The sequence below is a fragment of the Aulonocara sp. 'chitande type north' Nkhata Bay genome, linkage group LG15 (assembly GCF_057382095.1).
Source record: "Aulonocara sp. 'chitande type north' Nkhata Bay isolate Kocher_YH1m ecotype deep benthic linkage group LG15, A_spYH_male_GT1.1, whole genome shotgun sequence".
NCBI classification, from domain to species: Eukaryota; Metazoa; Chordata; class Actinopteri; order Cichliformes; family Cichlidae; genus Aulonocara; species Aulonocara sp. 'chitande type north' Nkhata Bay.
Genome location: NC_141358.1, coordinates 26,759,162 through 26,778,533, shown reverse-complemented (window position 1 = coordinate 26,778,533; position 19,372 = coordinate 26,759,162). Strand labels below are relative to the sequence as shown.

At 46.5% G+C, this 19,372-nt stretch overlaps 1 protein-coding gene across 4 annotated transcripts in view; it reads right to left on the bottom strand.

Annotated features, from left to right (window-relative positions):
• arid1b (AT-rich interactive domain 1B) overlaps positions 1 to 19,372 on the bottom strand; it is a 42,394-nt gene that overhangs the window by 4,261 nt on the left and 18,761 nt on the right. For 2 of the 4 annotated variants that reach the window (XM_086265258.1, XM_086265261.1), the window contains 15 exons: positions 17,347 to 17,587; positions 17,180 to 17,263; positions 16,835 to 16,990; positions 16,420 to 16,759; positions 15,916 to 16,098; positions 15,332 to 15,486; positions 15,144 to 15,250; positions 12,558 to 12,695; positions 11,643 to 11,852; positions 11,255 to 11,474; positions 1,927 to 2,062; positions 1,384 to 1,559; positions 931 to 1,078; positions 371 to 487; positions 101 to 182 (listed from right to left, as the gene is read on the bottom strand). In XM_086265258.1, the coding sequence (XP_086121384.1) occupies positions 101 to 182; positions 371 to 487; positions 931 to 1,078; positions 1,384 to 1,559; positions 1,927 to 2,062; positions 11,255 to 11,474; positions 11,643 to 11,852; positions 12,558 to 12,695; positions 15,144 to 15,250; positions 15,332 to 15,486; positions 15,916 to 16,098; positions 16,420 to 16,759; positions 16,835 to 16,990; positions 17,180 to 17,263; positions 17,347 to 17,587 (2,493 nt within the window). The remainder of the gene's footprint in view (positions 1 to 100; positions 183 to 370; positions 488 to 930; positions 1,079 to 1,383; positions 1,560 to 1,926; positions 2,063 to 11,254; positions 11,475 to 11,642; positions 11,853 to 12,557; positions 12,696 to 15,143; positions 15,251 to 15,331; positions 15,487 to 15,915; positions 16,099 to 16,419; positions 16,760 to 16,834; positions 16,991 to 17,179; positions 17,264 to 17,346; positions 17,588 to 19,372) is intronic. The other 2 variants (XM_086265259.1, XM_086265260.1) reach the window with 2 other exon arrangements.

Below are 19,372 nucleotides of genomic sequence, written 5' to 3'. Positions count from 1 at the left end.
GCAGACAAACACCAGAAATGAATCCAGACCTGAAGTACCCCCAGACCCCTCAGTGACGTGATTTATCACACCAATCGGGACTCGTTTAGGAGGCGCTTACCTGCTGCTGAGGGTACAGGGACTGATGGGAACTGTAGGCCATGCCGTGAGGATACTGCTGCCCATAACCGTCATGGCCGTGCCTGAAGAGCCAACACAGGAAACTTAAATGATCACATAATCATGTTAAACTGTTTAAACTTGGCCGGGTTTAGACTATGATCTGATATTTGGAGCAAATCTCCCGTGAACAGACAGTGTCACACAAATGACAAAGATGACATCACATGAAAGCTCTATAATTGAGGGCTGGTTACATCCACGCTCTCACCTCTGGTGGGGGAATCTGTTGGTGGGAAACATGCTGGCTTCGTTTGCAGACGGACCCATGCTGTTCTGGCCTCCGGGGGGCGCCATGCCTCCCTCAGGGCCCATCGCATGTTCCGGCCTGTGGGAAACAAACAGGTGAACTCCTGTAGTAGAGACACTTCAGCTGGTTTCCCGTGTTTAAAGTTGTCACCTAAGACTTTTTTAAAGCCTTGTTTGCACTTTGAGATTATTTCTTCTTCTAAAACATTTTTAATAATTGGTTCATAGAGTTGACAGTGCCATGATGATAAACAGTTACACGGCTAAACTTTTTAATACAAACAAAAAGAAACCAAACTGTGTGTGTACAACCAGCAGACGTGCTGCAGGGCAAAACTGAATCACTCACAGTTATGTGCACTTTTTCATTCATAGATTTTAAATACATTCAGAAAAACTGGACTCCTGTGAAACACGAAAGACATTTTTTTAGTCTAACTGGTGGGAATACAGTGGCTGAGTTCAGACAGACTCACATCTGTGTGGGGCTAACGCTTCTTTAAATCTTGAGCAGAATCTCACCTGCGCTCATAGCCGGGGCTGTAGGAGTACTGGGGTCTGGGGCCCATCCCTGCCAGCGGTCCAGAGGGTGGCCCACGGTGGTACATGTCCTGCATGGCTCCACCGCTGGGCATCTGACCGGGACTGAAGGCCTCGCCGGGACCCGGACCTGACGGCAGAATCAAAAACCTGCTGTGAACCCCAGAAAGACACACTGATCCTGAGCTATGTGTTAAACTATGAACCCTGATGTGAAACTGGCTCGGTGGTGATGTACGATAATGTGATGTAATCTGCAGCAGCTCCTGCAGTCAGACTGCAGTCAGACTGAAAGTTCAAGCTTCAACCACCAGGGGGAAGCAGTGGACTAAATACAGTAGAACTGCATGGATTACTGCTTCTTGAAAACACAAAGTGTTATCAGTGTTCCTGGTTCTCAAACAAACACGTCCTCCTCAGTTCTTCCCTCCTCACCCTTCCTCACTCCTCCATAAGGGTCTTTGTTGGCATCATACTGCATCCTCATAGGGTCTCCTGGACCACCTCCCTGCTGGTAGGGAGCACCGCCGGGTCCCAGGCCTCGTTTGCTGTGGAAGGCTGGATCGCTACCCTCAGAGAATGGGTCCTGCACACTGACTCCTCCCACGCTCCTAAACATAAAACACAGACATGAGAGTCACATGAAAGTGTTCGGGTTCACATCATTACCTCCACACGCAGCATAAAACCTGCAGATGGATGGTAACAGAGGCAGCTGTAACTGCTAGCTGTCTGCTAGCTTCACCTGAGCTGGTCCTTCTGGAGCCTTTTTAGTGACATCATGTGACCAATAACATGGCGCCTGTGAGGTTACTGCACCAACAGACTGAGCCTGATGTGTAATTCGGAGGCATCACAGTTGCAGCTGTGCAATCGTGATGCGAACGAAAACCTTTAAGTTCCACTCTGTTGTGGCTTCTTCATGTTCTTCATGTGCAGTTTGCTCAGGTGTGTTTAACACTGAAGCTCTGCCCCTACCTGTTTCCAGGCTGGGGGGCCATGTGGCTCTGCGGGGTGGAGGCGGGGGTCGGGGGCTTCAGGTCTCCGGGGGCATCGGTCAGGGAGCTGCTGCTGGACTGAGGGGTGTTTGGACCCTGCAGAGAGCCCGAGTTCGCTGCAGAGACACAGACCAGAGTTACATAATCATGTGACATCACACCGCACACCAGAGCTCAGACACGCCTTCTTCATCAGCTGCTGTCTAATCAATTGGCTGACCTACAAATTAGGGCTGAACGATATATCGCATTTGCGATAATATCGCGACATGATCAAGTGCAATTTTCTAACCGCAAAGGCTGCGATTATACTCTGGACATGTCCAAATTCATGGGCTGCATCCTCCTGAGGCCGCATTTGTAGACCGATTACGTCACAGCGACGCGCCGAAGGCTGTCCAAATTACTACCATATCCCAGAATTCATAGCGCGGCCCAGCCAAACTCCAGTTTCCAGCAATGGCGGCCGCTACTAAGTTTTAAAATTACTCATACTAATCTTTCTGGGTCACAAAATAAACTTTTAACATATTTTCAGGCGAGAAAGTAGTTGTGTAAACATCAAATATCTGCCCGGTTTATCAAGATATCCCATATTTGCAAAAGTGCTTCGACGTTTTCAGAGGCGTCTGCTACCCACCAGCTCGACAGCTAGCCGGGAGCTCGAGGGTTACTGATGCGGCCGAGAACGGCACAACTCCCGGCACATCATTTTCAGATCACCGCGGAGTTTCGCTGCTCGGGTTAAACGTAATATATAAGTCACTTAGACAACCTAAAAATGTTATTGTTGGGCTTTTTTCAGTGTTTTGTTTGTTCGTGAGTAAATCGGTTTGGCTGAGATTAAAGTTATTAGATTAGATAAAATAAAACTTTATTAATCCCCCGGGTGGGTTCCTCCTTGGTTTTCACACAGCTGACTAAACGTCAAACAGAAAACTTATTAAACAGAAGTATGAGACAGTCGAGAATTTACACCAGTGTCTGGTTATATTTTAGATAGCAAGAAGCAGACGGCCGAGTTTATTAAACTCCACCGAGACAGCGGTGACGCTAATCAGAACTAGACCGTCCAATTTCACGCCTTTAAATTTTAAAGGCGTGTTTGTGTGTGTGTTTATACAATTGCTATTATGTTTGCACTTTATGTGTAATGTTACTGACTGCAGAGATCAGTAAGATGTGTGTATTTTTTATTTATTAGTTTTATTTATTTAATATTATTTTTTAATTGAATGACTGTCTAGTAGTTCACAGATGTCGAAAAACTGAGTGTGGTAAAGCCACTGATTTTGTTTATGTATATTTCTGCAATCTGCACATTGTACTGACTTTCATTTTAATGTTTACACCAGGGTTCCTTGTCAGCACTTTATGCTCAGATGTTTGTAAGCTAAAAATAAACTATTGTGTATGTTCAAATATACTGTTGTGATTGAAGAAGTTAAATAAAAATGTCAGTCATCAATTCATGCATCACCTCATGTCATCATAACAGAGGTCTGTCTTCCAGGAAAGAACAGTTTAAAATTAATGTAATATAGTATTGGCCATACTATATGATGTATTGCTTGTCTTTGTTTAATAATACAGAAGACAAAGACCTTAAAAAATAATCGCATCGCAATCGCAATATTGGGGCAAAAAAATCGCAATTAGATTATTTTCCATAATCGTTCAGCCCTACTACAAATCACTGAATTTTATATTTTCAAACAGTTTATAGGAACATTTTAGGTTTGTTTGCGTCTTGTAAGACAAAATAAATAAAGTCGACTCAAACCTCATTTTACAAACCAAACATTTGATTGATTTGATAAGTGATGCGGCCGATAGCTGTGACCTTCACCACTCTGTGATAAATCAGTGCACAGGTTTCACTGTGCAGAGCTCTAAAAGTTACAACTAAAATTTTAAAATGAACCCTAAAATTTACAGGCAACCAATGAAGAGAAGCCAAAACTGGAGTAATGTGTGACCTCTTGTTTGTACCAGTTAAAAGTCTTGCCGCTGCATTCTGTACAGACTGAAGGCGATCCAGAGCTGATTTGTTGAGACACGTAAAAAGACCGTTACAATAATCCAAACGAGAAGAGATAAAAGCATGAAGAATCATCTCAAGTTCTGCCTTTGACACCAGTAGCCTGAGTTTAGAAATGTTTCTTAGATGATAAAAACAGTTCCGGGCAAGTTGTTTAGAGTGTTTCTCAAGAGACATTGAACTGTCAAATATAACACCTAAGTTTCTGAGACTCGACTGAAATGAAGGGTCTAAAAAACTGATATGCTGCCTAATTTCTGAGAGCATGTGATCAGGTGCAATAATCAAGGTTTCTGTTTTATCTGCATTTAACTGAAGGAAATTGTCATTTAACCATTGTTTGATTTCTGACAGACAATTATTTAAACAAGACAATTTATACAACTCAGAAGCTTTGAAAGAACAGTACAACTGAATGTCATCAGCATAGAGATGATAAGAAATGTTATTGTAACATCTGATAATGTGGCCTAGAGGGAGTATATACAGCAAAAAGAGAATAGGACCTAAAACAGATCCTTGAGGTACCCCAGAAGACAGAACTGATGTTTCCGACAGCACATGATTTATACAGACAGTAAAGGATCTCTCAGATAGATACGACATAAACCATTTTAAAACAACACCAGTAATCCCAAACAAGTCCTTCAGCCTATTTATCATGATGCTGTGATCAACAGTATCAAAAGCAGAGCTGAGATCCAACATAACCAGAACAGTGTACTCTCCAGAGTCTGCTGCCATCAGAATGTCACTAGACACCAGACTGGAAAATGTCCAGAACATTGTTCTTTTCCAAAAAGTTGTTAAGTTGTTCTGCAACTGTTTTTTCCAAGATCTTTGACACCAATGATAATTTTGATATCGGCCTGTAACTGCTTGGAAGAGATGGGTCCAAATTTGGTTTCTTTAATATTGGTTCAACAATAGCTTGTTTAAAATAGCTGGGAACTGAGCCAGTATAAAGAGAAGTATTAATTATTTCTCCGTCTCTGGGCTGGGGCCCTGGCCGGGCCTCGGGGGCTTGGGTCCTGGTTGGCCTGGGCCCCCTTTCCCTGGCGGGTCGCGGAGTATGGGGGTGCCTACTGGGGTCAGCAGGGGAGCTGGCCCCAGGGAGGGGTCACTTGCCCCTCCCTTCCTTCCCTCCCCATCTCCAGCAGCCTCCCTCTTCCCGCTCCACCACAACCACCCACACATGCAGGGCCTTGGAGTAGGGGTATGTCACCAGGGTGCAGAGGAGGCTACCCCCCCCCCCCCCCCCCCCCCGTCCCCCCCGTCCCCTTCTGGCTGCCTCTGCCTCAATTTTATCCCACAACTTAGACATTCACATTACTCACACTCTCATTACACATACATATAGGATCTTGGGGGTGGGAACGCTACACGGACTCCAAAAGACCATCAGGGTGTACACCTCACCCCTGGCGTCGTTGCCCACCTCTCAATTTTAAATACATGTAGACATTGAGGGCTAGCAGGAGGGACTATGCGCTTACCTGCTGCTCTCTGGCAGGTAGCTCCATGCCCTCCTGGGTTTTAAATGCACCTTAGAACACACATGCATCAACACTACAATGAGCGGGTGGAGGGAGGTTTGGAGTCTTCTCTCACCCCCATTCTCTGCGACCTGCTGGAGCGGGGGGGCTAGGAGGAGTTGGCCGTCCGACTGCGGTCTGGAGTGTGGGGCCTCCCTGCTGCTGCGGAGTCGGGGCGGTCTGCCTCTCCCCACCGCAGGGAAAAGGGTAACACGGTCTGGGTGCAGTTCCCCCCTCCAGGGGCAAGGGTACCTAGACCCGGTTCGTAGAGTACGCTTGGGGAGTGTGATCGTGTGTACAGCGTCTCTTTATGTCTGTCTCCACATTGGTTGAGTGTGGAGTAAGTGCATATGAGAGCATGAGGGTGGGAATGGATGTTTGTGTCTGTGTGTGCCTGTATGTCTGTGTCTATATGTCAGGTTGGGTGTCAGACGCCACCTCTCTGGGGACATCTCAGGCCCTCCAAGGTTTGGAGGTCTATCTCCCCCCCCACCACTTCCCCTGCCAGTGGCGGACTCCCTCAGACATCGGTGCGTTGGTGGTTCTTTGTGTCTGGGGATGGGCGTCCAGGTACACACCGGCTCACTCCTTGCGGCCGCTTATCGGGGCCTGGAGCCTGGGGCTCGCTCGGGCCACTTCGGAGGTGGGGTGCCCCCGGCCTCTCGGCCTGGGGCTCGGTCACTCAGGCACGGCTGGCTGCCGGCGGAGCTCACGGGCGCATCACTGCAACCCCCCCTGGCTTCTGCTCCGCGGCTGCTGAGTGAGCCCTCATCTGGGACTCTCCTCAGCTCTTTCTGGGACAGTGGCGCGGCTGCCCCTCTGTTGGTCTTCCTTGGTCTCTTGTGTTCTGGGGGCCTCTGGATGTCTGGAGTTTTGATCTCCTCCATACCTGCTTCATGCCCTGGAGGACGGGGCTGTGGCCCCCCCACACCCTCTAGCAGATCATTACATGAAGGAACCTTTAAAAAAACAAGCGCGTCCATGCTCACAGGTGTACACACGGGTGATCACACCCACAAACTACACCCTTTTTGGCTCCTACCTCAAAGCACACTGTGTTCTGTTGATCTTATGTGCTGCACAATAATGTTTAATATTTAGTATTTACTGTCATATTCCCATATATCATTGTGATGTTGTTTATTCTATTACTCTTGTTCTCTTCTGCTTGTTTTCTTTTTTCTTTCTCAACAGGTGATCCAGGTGATCGATATATGCATTTTCTTTTCTTTTCTTTTTTTCTTTCTGCCCATTCTGTTGTTTTTTGCCCTTCTCCCCCGTCCCTCTTCTCAGCTGTTTTTCTTTCCCTCCTTCTTTCTCCCCTTCTTTCCTCCAGTCAAGTCTGTCCCGTATTCAGCAAGTGAAAATAAAATAAACAATAAAAGGTGAATCAAATGGACCATTATGGCAAGGCTGGGATGGTCAATTTGGTAAAGTAAATCTGTTGGGCATCTTTCTTTGCCTTTAGACAACAATTCTGATGGCAAAAGAGCCAAACGGGTCAGGCAAAAAAAAAAAAAAAAAAAAAAAAAATTATTTCCAGAATACAGGGGCCAATAGAGTCAAACACACTAATGAAAAATGATGGAGGAAGTACATCAAGGTGGCTTGAAGTCAGTTTCATTCAACCAAGCAGAGCACTGATGTCCTGTAAGGTAACAGGAGTAAAAGAGGACCAGGTATCAGAGGTAAGCAACGTGTCAGTGTGATACTGAGAGGATGATGGAGAAATATTAGACCTGACAGCAGCGACCTTATTAACAAAATAGTTTAAAAAGTCATTACAATCAGATTTAGTATAGACTGGTACATGAGGAATATCAGGAGAGACAATGTTTTTAATTGTATCAAACAATACTCTGGGATTTTTCTTTTTTGAAGCTTTTAGATTAGCAAAATATTCCGTTCTGGCATTTTTTATCATGTCGTTAAGTGAGAAAATTGATTCCTTGAGATGTACCCTATGGACCTCAAGCTTGGAAGCCTTCCATAAACGTTCTAATTTGCAACAATATCTCCTAAAATTTCGAATATTTTCATTTATCCAAGGACAGAAATTTGAAGAATGGACAACATTTAGTTTCAGAGGTGCCACCGTATCTAAAATAGATTTACATTGATTATTAAAAGACAAAATAAGTGAATCCATATCATTTTGAGCCATGCGAGGGACAAACATGGCAGAAAACCTTCTAGCAGCATCCTGGTTTATAATCCGCCTTTGGATCATCAATTTAGGAGGTGAAGGATCCACGTAAAATGACAAATTAAAGAATATACAACTATGGTCACTCACATGGACATCTTCCACACATACATCATGTATATTTAAACCCAGGGAGAAAACAAGATCAAGAGTGTGGCCCTTTGTATGTGTGGGGCCAGAAACATGCTGCTTAAAGTTAACAGACTCAGTGATAGTGATGAGCTCAGCAACAGTGTTACAGGAAGCGTCATCAATATGAAGGTTTAAGTCTCCCAATATTACAACCTTCTCCAGTTTAATGATCGATGTCAGAAGGTCGTTAAATTCAGTTAGAAAGACCCCAGCAGGTCCAGGAGGTCGATAGATTAAAATACAGTAAAAGGTTTTCAGAGAACCGACCTTCATCATCTGTGACTCAAATGAAGAAAAGAAGTCCGAGGTCATCAGTTTGCATATGAGTCTGTCCTGGTAAACAGCAGCAAGTCCTCCACCACGTCCTAAACGACGCGGAGTTCCAATGACAGAACAGCCAGACGGGCAGATTTCATTCAAGTGGACATAATCCTTATTTTGCTGCCACGTCTCAGTCAGACACATAAAATCTAGAGACTCTTTAATAAAAAGATCATTTAGAATAAATGATTTGTTTGCTATAGAGTAGAGATGGACCGATCCGATATTACGTATCGGTATCGGTCCGATACTGACCTAAATTACTGGATCGGATATCGGAGAAAAATAAAAAATGTAATCCGATCCATTAAATATCACGAAAGCACCTCACAAAACTTGCAACACGCCGTAACTCACCTCAGAACGTTAGCACGTCGGAGCAGTATGCATCACGTGATAGAGCGGCTGTGGCATGCTGGACCTGTCGGTGGTCTGGATAGCATTTGGAGCTTCGCTAGCAACCCGGCATTTCATCTCCGACAAAGTTATCCCCGAGAGAAGTAAAGCAAGTGTGTAAGTCCATCTCTGAATGTTTGTAAAGCATTCCTGCATTAAGCTTAACAAGCGACTGCCTCTCCTGCTGCTACTTCAATCATGAAACTGCTTAACGATCAGCTGATCGGCTTTTCTGTCGCGAGTCCGTGTCTCTAGTTTGCTTTTGGCCCATTTTGCACCAGAAAGAGGAAACCAGCGGCTGAACAACAGCAGCACGTTTAAGCTTGATCAGCTATTGTTAGAATTTATTTAATATTACTTTCTACTCCAGGATCTTTTTCTACGTCGCTGACGCTGGTAACTGTGCAGGGGCGGATCTAGCAAAGTTTAGCCAGGGGGGCTGATAGGGCATTAACAGGGAAAAGGGGGCACAAAGACATACTTTTCTTTCTTATTCTCATTTAAAATGTCTAGCTTTTAATAAATAATTATCTGACACCCAAAGTTTTAATTTGATGTAGAGATGGACCGATCCGATATTACGTATCGGTATCGGTCCGATACTGACCTAAATTACTGGATCGGATATCGGAGAAAAATAAAAAATGTAATCCGATCCATTAAATATCACGAAAGCACCTCGCAAAACTTGCAACACGCCGTAACTCACCTCAGAACGTTAGCAGTCGGAGCAGTATGCATCACGTGATAGAGCAGCTGTGGCATGCCGGACCTGTTGGTGGTCTGGATAGCATGTGGAGCTTCGCTAGCAACCTGGCATTTCATCTCCGACAAAGTTATCCCCGAGAGAAGTAAAGCAAGTGTGTAAGTCCATCTCTGAATGTTTGTAAAGCATTCCCACGTTAAGCTTAACAAGCGACTGCCTCTCGCTCTCCGGCTGCTACTTCAATCGTGAAACTGCTTAAATGATCAGCTGATCGGCTTTTCTGTCGCGAGTCCGTCTCTCTTGTTTGTTTTTGGCCCACTTTGCACCAGAAAGAGGAAACCAGCGGCTGAACAACAGCAGAACGTTTAAGCTTGATAAGCTGTTGTTAGAATTTATTTAATATTACTTTCTACTCCAGGATCTTTTTCTACGTAGCTGACGCTGGTAACTGTGCAGGGGCGGATCTAGCAAAGTTTAGCCAGGGGGGCCGATAGGGCATGAACAGGGAAAAGGGGGCACAAAGACATACTTTTCTTTCTTATTCTCATTTAAAATGTCGAGCTTTTAATAAATAATTATCTGACACCCAAAGTTTTAATTTGATGTAAAATGAATAGAAGTCAATTACTGTATATAGTAACTATTAAGTCTAATATATATACCCTAGTAAGCTATAGTACTTTTTCCTTTGGGAAGGTACCATCTGTGCAGTCTGCAATTTTGTTGAAGAAAGATGTTGAATCTATTTAATATTTCTTGAAAAATAATTGATTTCTGTGCATTTTTTTTCACACTGCATCAAATTAAGGTTGATTACGTCGATTAAGCATCATGAGGTGGAGCGTGAGGGGTGGTTCCCTATTTTTTATTTATTTATTTTTGTTGTTGCTGGGAGTTGGAACCCTATTAGTTAGGTTGCTTAATATTTATGCTAAGTACTCTTTAAAATACCAGAATAGGGAGGATGGTGTAGGTTTAAGTTTATTAGATTGATCAGTATTGCTGAACTATGAAATATTTTTTTTTTGCATACAGGTATAACAGAATAGCTTTAGTGTAGTTGTTGTTTTAAACTTGAGTATGAACTTATACAAAATGCAGCAAGATATTTATAAAACAGTTTTGTTGATTAAAAAACACTATATCGGATTCATATCGGTATCGGCAGATATCCAAATTTATGATATCGGTATCGGACATAAAAAAGTGGTACGTGCCATCTCTACTATAGAGTGAACGTTTAGCAGGGCGAACCGAATTGATGACGGTTTATCTGCAGAATCTACAGCTGACTGCAGCGGTACTTGAATTAAACCTGTGGACCTGCTGGGCAGGGCGGCGACTCCAGAGTTGGGAATACCCTTGATCGATGAGCAGACGTAGCTGTCACCAGCAAAACGGAAAATGGATGACAGACACAGAGTGAGCAAACTGCTTTCGAGCCATGGGGCTCGGGTCCCAGGCAAACTTCCCCAGCAAACGACAGGAGAGGAATGAATCACATTTTAACTGCAAAATATTCACTTACTCTAATATCATTTATTTATCATTCTGTGATTTGACAGTTAAATTTAAGATGTTCGAAATGTTTTCAGAGCGCTCTCATCAGTCTACAGTGTTTCTTTGGTGTTGGTGTGTCTGTGAAACCAAGGATAAAGAAGGAAACTGAGAGGACAAAGACAAAGAGACAACTCTGCAGTGAAGAGAGAGCAAGACCGGCATCGTGGGAAATTAGGTCAGTATGAGGTCACTGATGTTTACATTCACACTCTCCTCCAGCCTGCCTGACAGCTCGCAGTGTGTGTTACATAATTGGCTGTGTGTGTGTGTGTGTGTGTGTGATCCCTACAGCAGCATCAGTAACACCTCCTTTCTCACAGTCTCACTCTCGTTTCTGATTTTTACACTTTCAGCTGGAAACAGACACAAAGCTGAGTGTGAACCTCTCCGGTGTCAGAAGATCTGTCTTACCCGGGGAGGGCGGCTGGATCTTGGCCTGGAGTGACGGAGGTTTCTTGGCGTCTCCGGCGGGCCCTGCGGCCTCGGGTGGTGGCTCCTCGCCACGCTCCATCTTGCACTCATAGGCGAACAGGTACTGGATGTACTGCTTCTTCAGCGAGCTGGCTGAGCTGCTGGACGTCCCCACGTTTAGCAGGGATGACAGCTCCCTCCACTTCTTATTCTTATTCACCTGAGAGCCACAACGGGAACACGGATTCAGAGACAAGCAGATGGCAGGAACGCACAACCAAATTTATTTACCGATCGATCTCCACGACCTAATGAATGAGGCATTAGCTGAACCCTGAAGGAGGAAGAAGAGGAAACAGAGACAGAGAGAGGATCAGTGCTGCCTCACCATGGCCAGTCCTCCAATGTCACGGACAGCCAGGTACAGCCTGCAGAGGTCTAGTGGCTTCTTCCCGACGGCGGGCAGGTTTGGGACAGGCGTGCCCCTCTCGTCCATGAAAGACAGGTATCGGTCCACCCACAGCTTCCTCTCTGGCTCAGAGCCCATCTCGTACAGCCGGGTGATCTTCTCGTTGGTCATGGTGGCCACGCTGGGCTTCTGCAGAGACACAGACAGCACCTTCAGCTTTCCATATCACAGAGGCGGAGCCAACATGTCAGAGCTGCAAAGGAACCTCTAAATAAGACCGACACACCCACACCTGTCTACAGGTGACAGTTTGCAGCACGTCAGTCATGAGCGGCACTTTAAAACCACTCAGACAGATCTGTCCACGTTACTAATAAACATCCACCAGAAACTCCGAATCAGAGTTCAAGAGGTCAACATGGCAGCAGTCGCTGGCGTGGAGGGAGAAGCACCTCAACCCTCAGCTTTTTGCTGCTTCATCCTACGAAAATCTCAGATCTCCAGAAACAGGTAAAAAAACAGGAAGTTCAGATGAGGTGGACGCCTGCATGACTGTGACATCACCTGCAGCCCGTTCAGAAGTGAACGTTAACCACAGAACGATCTTCTGTGACTTTTAATATAACTACCAACTGCCCCACCCCTCAGGTCTGTTTCTTTTGCTGCTCACATGCTACATTTCATGAAATTAAGCAAATGAACTCAATGAATGATAAAGAAATGGACACAAAATAACATCTGAACCACGCGGATTCATCTCATGCGGTTTGTGTCTGAAAAAAACCGTCTGCAAGTGACGGGATCCGGAGTCAGAGGTTTTTCATCCACGAGCAGCAGGAAGTGTCGATGTAATTAGTGCAAACTGTTGTTGTGTTTGTGCGTTGCGCTGCTTACCGGGCTGCTCGGCGTCCTGAGCCAGGCGTGGCTGCTGATGCCATCGCTGTCCTCGCCGTGACAGGACGACAGGCTGGCCGAGCTGGGGGACATGGGGCAGGGGGTGGGGGGCTGGGACACACACTGTGAGCTGTAGTCCTTTGATACAACACAAACACACACACACACACATATCAGAAGGAGTTGTTTCTTCCTCAGGTTTTCATTCTCACAGCCGGCAGCAGTCTAGGTTGGAGCACCTGCAGTTAGCCGACAGCAGAAACAACATGTCTGCCAACAGCTGGTTAAATGCAGAGAACCAGCCGCTGCTCTCTGGTTAATTACAGCGAACACGGAAGAGTGTGTGTGTGTGTGTGTGTGTGTGTGTGTGTGTGTGTGTGTGTGTGTGTGTGTGTGTGTGTCTGTCTTTGTTAGAGACGACAGGAAAGGAGTGAAGACACACACTTGTGTGGTTGGTTCTCCTTGGTTTTTGGTGTGTGCTGCTCTGGATGTGAAGCCTTTGTTAAACTAACCACATAGCCTGGTACGGTGGCCCTCAAGGACAAATCAGGGAAACGCACAAAAAAAGCAGCACGTTTGTAAGCAGAGTTGTTCCGGCGTCTCTTGTCATCATCCTGTATGTTCTCATTTCAGTGAAATGTGACTTTTAGCAGCTCTCTCCACCTGTCAGTGCTCATCAAGCATAAAACCCGTCCTGTATAAAATGTCACTCAACACAGATTCAATAAATGCTCACGCTGATGAAGCCGTCTCCTGTAGGTGGTGACGGTTTACGCCGATCGGGTTTCCTCTCGTTATCGAGGGAACAAGAACAGACGACTCGCTTCACTTTCCTCGTTTTCTCACATCTATTTTGAAGTTTCTCTGACAGTTGACATAAAAAACATCACCTAACTTGTGGAGTGTCAAACCGCTTCCGCATGAAACGCAAACTGGGAAAAATTAGCAGCGGCGGCGTCTAATGAGGAAGCCAAGCTGAGACTCTCCTGCAAACAAAGCAGCCTCCGCTCATCACCTGAACCGCCTCGCGTAACCCCGACTGCCACAAACAGCTCGGCAGCGGATGTGATCAAGGCCGACACTTCGCTGTTAGATAACGAGGTGAAGAGAGTCAGAGAGAGCAGTGAGGAGGAGGAGAAACTCTGCAGCTGCTAAGCCGAGTGAGGAAAACAAGAAGAAACAGACAAGAGAAAAGAGAGCGCCGCTCTCCGCCTCGTGTTGGTTATTTTGGGTTTCTGTTACTCTTCCAAACCAGCTGATGAAGCAAAGACGGGTTCAGGTGTAATGAGTGGCATGCTGCTAGGAGTAAACTGATCAGTGCTGTCAGCCATGATGAAGAGAACTGCCCGAGAGGAAGGGTGAAACTTGGGGGAATCGCTCTCCTACCCCCAGCTTCATTCTCACAAACACAAATAGATCCCGTTTGCACGTTAGCGTCAGCTCAGCATCTGCTGCCACACAGCCTTCACCTTCACGGCAGTAAGCCTTAAAGGCCGTCCACACATACAGACCGACAGAGAGCCTCAGAGATGCAGTGAAATAACCATTCTCAAGGTAAACTCTTTAAAGGATACCGCTGACTGTCAGGTGACAGGTTGGTAAGTATGTTAGAGTCCACAAGGAGCCAACCATCAGCACTGGGTGGGGCTTAAGGCACTGATGGTTCAGCAGTTCATTGGATCACTTCCTACAGGAACCGCCCACAGACCTGCCGTCCCCGACACGCTCAGACGGGTTTATCACTTTTTACAAATTCTCTGCGGATTATTTCCGTTTTAATCACATCAGTGTAAAAAACAGCAGTTAACTTGCTAGCATCGGACCTGCGGCAGGTGCAATTTAATGACATCATCAAATAAACTTCCGACTTAAACTGTGGTAAAATCAGAAGAACTTCAGTTACGAAGAGGCTAAGCTGCTCTCACGTTAGACTGGGCGCTCGTGCATCTGTCTGAGCGTGCTCAGAGAAGAAAGCTCTCTTTTATCCCTACTGCGTCTTGTCTCCTTAATGGCAAATAATTGTCCTTGAACTTTCTGTCATTATTATTGTTATTATTATTTTATAGTATTGTTCTGTTTATTTTTATCCTCCAGCTGCTAAACTAAACTAATTTCCCCTTGTGGGACAATAAAGACATTGAATTGAATTGAAAGCCAGAACCATGACCAAGCAGCTGCTGTAATTGGTTAGTAAAAAGCCAAAGAGGGGTTTGTTACAAGCAAAAAGATTAATCGCACTAAAATGGGAAAAGAACAAGGAAACCGAGTATCACACAGTGGAAAAAACAAATGATGGTGGCTTTGCCATTGGAGCGGATAACATGTATACTGAAAAGGAAATTGGATGGTTTTGAGAAGGTGTGGAGACCATTTGTGAATTTTGTAGAAGGATTTGTATTATCTGAGGAGGACGAGGACTGAGGGCAATGACATTTGATTTGGGATAATGATAAATTTAGGCCTTTAACGGAGTGACAAATCTGATTACTTTTTTGTTTTCTTTTTGCTGTCTGACTGTTTGTAAGTCATTAAAATGTAAAAAATAATAAAGATATTGTTGGGGAAAAAAAATCCAAAGAGAGAAACCTTGGGTTTGGGCTCTCCTACAGGACCAACACCCTCTTTGCTCAGCTCCACCCTTTGCTTGGCATCTGCGTGAGGACCCATCCCTTCAGCTGGCATCATCACGGGGCCTGAAAGACCAAGAGATCAGAATTCATAACCTCCGCAACGTCCAACCAGTCTCTGACAGGTGGTCAGGTCTGCGTTCCTACCTGATGGTGGGGCACTGTAGGGGGGTCCCTGTGGCGTCATCCTCCCAGAGTTACTCCCTGGCTGTTGACTGTAAGGACCTCCAGGACCTGCGTGGCCTCCTGGACCTCCAGGGCCCATTGCACCCAGCGGTGTCATGCCCGGGTAGCTGCCCTGCCTGGAGAGGAAAAAGGATAAATGACCATTACAAAGGCGTGGAACAGGCTGGAACTGTGTTGTTAGAGGAGCCAAAGAAGCAGAGCTGAGGGCTTAGCAGGTCAGAGCACTGACCCAAGCAGGTTTCCATCCAGAACAAATATTAATCCAGTGTCCAGTTTAAAACTGCTGTTGTTATATTAGAAATTTGCTTGGTGGGATAAATAGCAGGTGGCGCTGGTACCATTTAAGCATTGTAGAAGAAGAACATGATGTTTTTAAGAGAGCTTGAATCAAAGTTGAAACATGTTGTGACTGTTAGCTTCAGCTGTGGGTATAAAACAGCAGCAGCAGCAGCCAGCAGAACCACAGAAGAAGTAGTTAGTAAAACGTGTCATTAACCCTCTGTGAGCTATAGCAGACCCTCACAGCTGTCTGCTAACAAACCTACCCATAATGCTCAGAGGGGGCCTGCACAGCAGGCTGCTGGGGCTGAGCACTGGCACTGAGCTGCTGGGAGTGGTGCTGATGAGGGTGGGTAAGAGGGTGGGAGGGGTGGAGGGTGGGAGAGAGGGCAGGTCGACCGGTGTGCCAGGATGGGCTGTGGTAGATGGGTGAGCGAGCGAAGGGAGGTCTGGAAAAATGAAAGGAGGATGGAGGGAGAGAAGGAACAAACGTTCATCAGTCTGAGCCCAAAAATCAAAAACAAGCTTCATCACAATTCAGTCGGCTCCACAGGAGCGCCGGCTTCGTCCTCTGGGAGTTTTCCATGGACACACTGGGAGGTTTGAGCAGATTTAAACTGACTCTAGTTTTTAACCCCTCAATAAGAAAAGTTAGGATGAATTAAGAACTAACAGCATCATTTCACAGATTTATATTTAAAAGCTGCTGATGATTGTGAGGACCAGGCCACCTCACCGAACTGTAGCTAAAGCTCGGTGGGTCAACTCACCTGCTCTGATTGGCTGCTGTAGACGGTGCTGATGATGAGTTGGCACCGGGTCCGGTGGTTGGGACAACCTCAGGTGGCTTACAGCTGGTGTTGGGTCCCGGGGGCCCCATGCCCTGCCCGGTGGCCTGCGGCATGCTAGGTGAGGTCGGGGCCAATGTGCCTCCTCCTGCAGGGTAAGGCCGCCCACCCACACCGGGCCCGGGGCCAGGACCACGGCCCGCTGGGGTGGACGGGCCCTGGCCGTGCATGGGACTGCTGGCGTTCAAGCCCAGGCTGTTGGCCAGGCTGGAGCCCGCGCCCAGGCCCGGCCCGCCATAATGTGGGGGCCGCGGGTAGTTACCTGAGTAGGACCAGACAAGTTATCAGAGATGCAGTGAGAAGTTAGAAAACAAAGTGTTTTTGTGATTTAACCAACCTGGAGGGCCGTACTGCCCATAGGAGTGGCCGGCCTGCTGGTAGGAGCTGTGGTGCATCGGTCCCCCCGGCCCTGGGTGAGGGGTCATTGACGAAGAGGACTGCTGGGGCCCAAACTGAGACCCAGAGGTGCTGCGCTGCATGGTGGGTGGGAAACCTGGAGATGAAGATAAAGGTGGTGGGGGAAAGGGACAGGGTTAGCCTAGCAGTAGCTTAGCTAACATGACAGACTGTAAAAACTCAGAAACCATGAACCTTAAACCTCATTTAACCTCAGACGCTCACATACAAAGATTTAAAATGATTGGTTAATCTACAATAACTCAGTTGTACTGGTGACTTGTACCTCTGTCCTGAGTCATGGCAGACTGGGAGGAATGGGGACCAACATCTGGACCAGGACCTGAGACCTGAGGGGGCATCTGAGAGCCTGAAACAAACAGAGTTGTTACTCCACAGGAACATCAAACGCATCACAGGACCTTGTGATAACACTCATAACTGTGCTCCCACCTGGTCCGCTGGTGGCGGGGGAAAGAGGTCCGGATCGCGATTGGCTGCCAGAGGCAGCGGGGGACGGGGAGGGGGAGGGTCCGGTGCGAGGTGGCGGAGGGAGGCGAGGGGAGACGTGCGGGGAGAATGGAGAACGGGCTGGAGTCCCCTGGTCGCCCTGAGCACTGCCGGAGCCCGATCCCCCCGAACTCACCACCGCCTCTGTGCCAGTGGGCAAATCATCGATGGAGCCGGAGAGGTCCTGAAAGACAGCACAGAGCAGCAGATGATAAAACACCTGTTGGACATTTTTCACACTTGTTACCTGTTTGCATCAACTCAAGTGACTTCTAAGGACAGAAAACGGCCGAGTGCTTTAAACTGAAGACACAACCTCAGCTGACTTCTGTGATTTATGATCATAGTTTAGTCTTTTCCGACAAAACCTGCCACACAGTAAACTGACAGAAACTCATATGTACCTGAACTGAGTGAACCAACCACAACTAGCAGCTGTTCTGATGCACGTTGGACTTTAGCTTTCTGTTTTATTTCTTACTCGTCTTCTGGTGAATTGTTACAGCCGCTGCTGCTTGGTAAATGACATCAGTAACACCCTCACAGGAGGATCATTGACTGCTCTTTGGTGCCGGCTCGTAAACGCCTCCTTCAGCAGACGCCATAATAAGGCAAGGAGGTGGAAACGTCCCAGCTGTAGCACATTAACCTCAAAGCAGCAGAGCTGAGTGGAAACTGCTCTGAGTCTGCAGCTTCTGAAGGAGCGAACGTCACGGCAAACCTCGAACAGAGAGGTCACCATGGACCTTGGTGCAGAGAAAATGGATTTCTAGCTGCGCTTCATCTGTTTTTGATTAACAAGAGCTGACTGTAAGTCATGTACAGAGGTGGAAAAAACCTGAATATTCACTCGTTAGTGTACAAAATTGCAAAAACTACAAGGAGGAACTACTCGCCAAGAATTAAAGTTTTTTTTGGCTGACTAAAAAGAGGAAAAATCAAAAAGGCTGAACATGAACCTACAGCCAAACACAGCACTGAGGAAAGATTCAAATGGCTGCATCTGTGAGTCTGATTGTCATCTGTAAAAACGAGGGTTCATGTGCACACCAATGAAGGAACGTTACACCCCAGTTGAAACCTGCCGAGTCTCCTCATTTCAGTCCACCGAAAGAGTCATTTGGGGCTCAGCGGACAGGTGTCATTAACACTGGACACCCTCACCTGAGAAAGCACCTTTGGATGTGTCCCAAAGCCTGCTATGCTCTCTGGATAGTCGTAGAACACCTATTTTAAGGTTTTTCTTCTTATAAGGATTTATTATTAGTCCCAGTCTCTTATTACAAACCTTTGCTGCCATCAGCACGAATCATGCCAGCTAAAAGCAGGTGAACTGTGTTGTCTTAAATGCAATCTGGCCTCACAGCTCTGCTGTTTTCAGACTTTCATTAAGTTTTTCTTAAAACATGAAGGCTACGCCAACTCCTCCACTGTCTGTGCTCCACATCTCCACAGTTTCAAATTCAGCCTGGCTGTTTTTGTTTGTTCTTGGAGGAAAAATGTGAGTTCTTTGTGGAAAATGTAATTTATCAGGAGAGGCTGAGTCCGTAGAGTAAACAGAGGACTGGACTTTAAAGCAGAAACACATCAGTAACAGAAATAAAAGCAGAGCACCGAGCGGCTGAGAGAAAGAACAGGGAGGAGCAAGCGGAGGTGAAGGAGCCGCCACGGAGCGACGTGCTGCAGGTCGGTGATTTATGGCCGTAATTACCCTGTTTCATTAAAGCCTCGCAGGCTCTGATTGGATGAAGAGAATTTTCCGACCTCATCGCTCATTCGGAGTTTTCCTGCAGAGAGAACAACACGCTTCTCTTTGTTTCTCCAACAGGAGCGAGCCCTCTTCCTCCTCCTCCTCTAACAGACAGCACCTCCCTGAAACAGGTTCTCCATTAAACAGCGATGAACACCGCCGGCGTCATGTGATCACACACCAGAACAGAAAGAGTCAAACATGGAAAAGTGCAGAGGT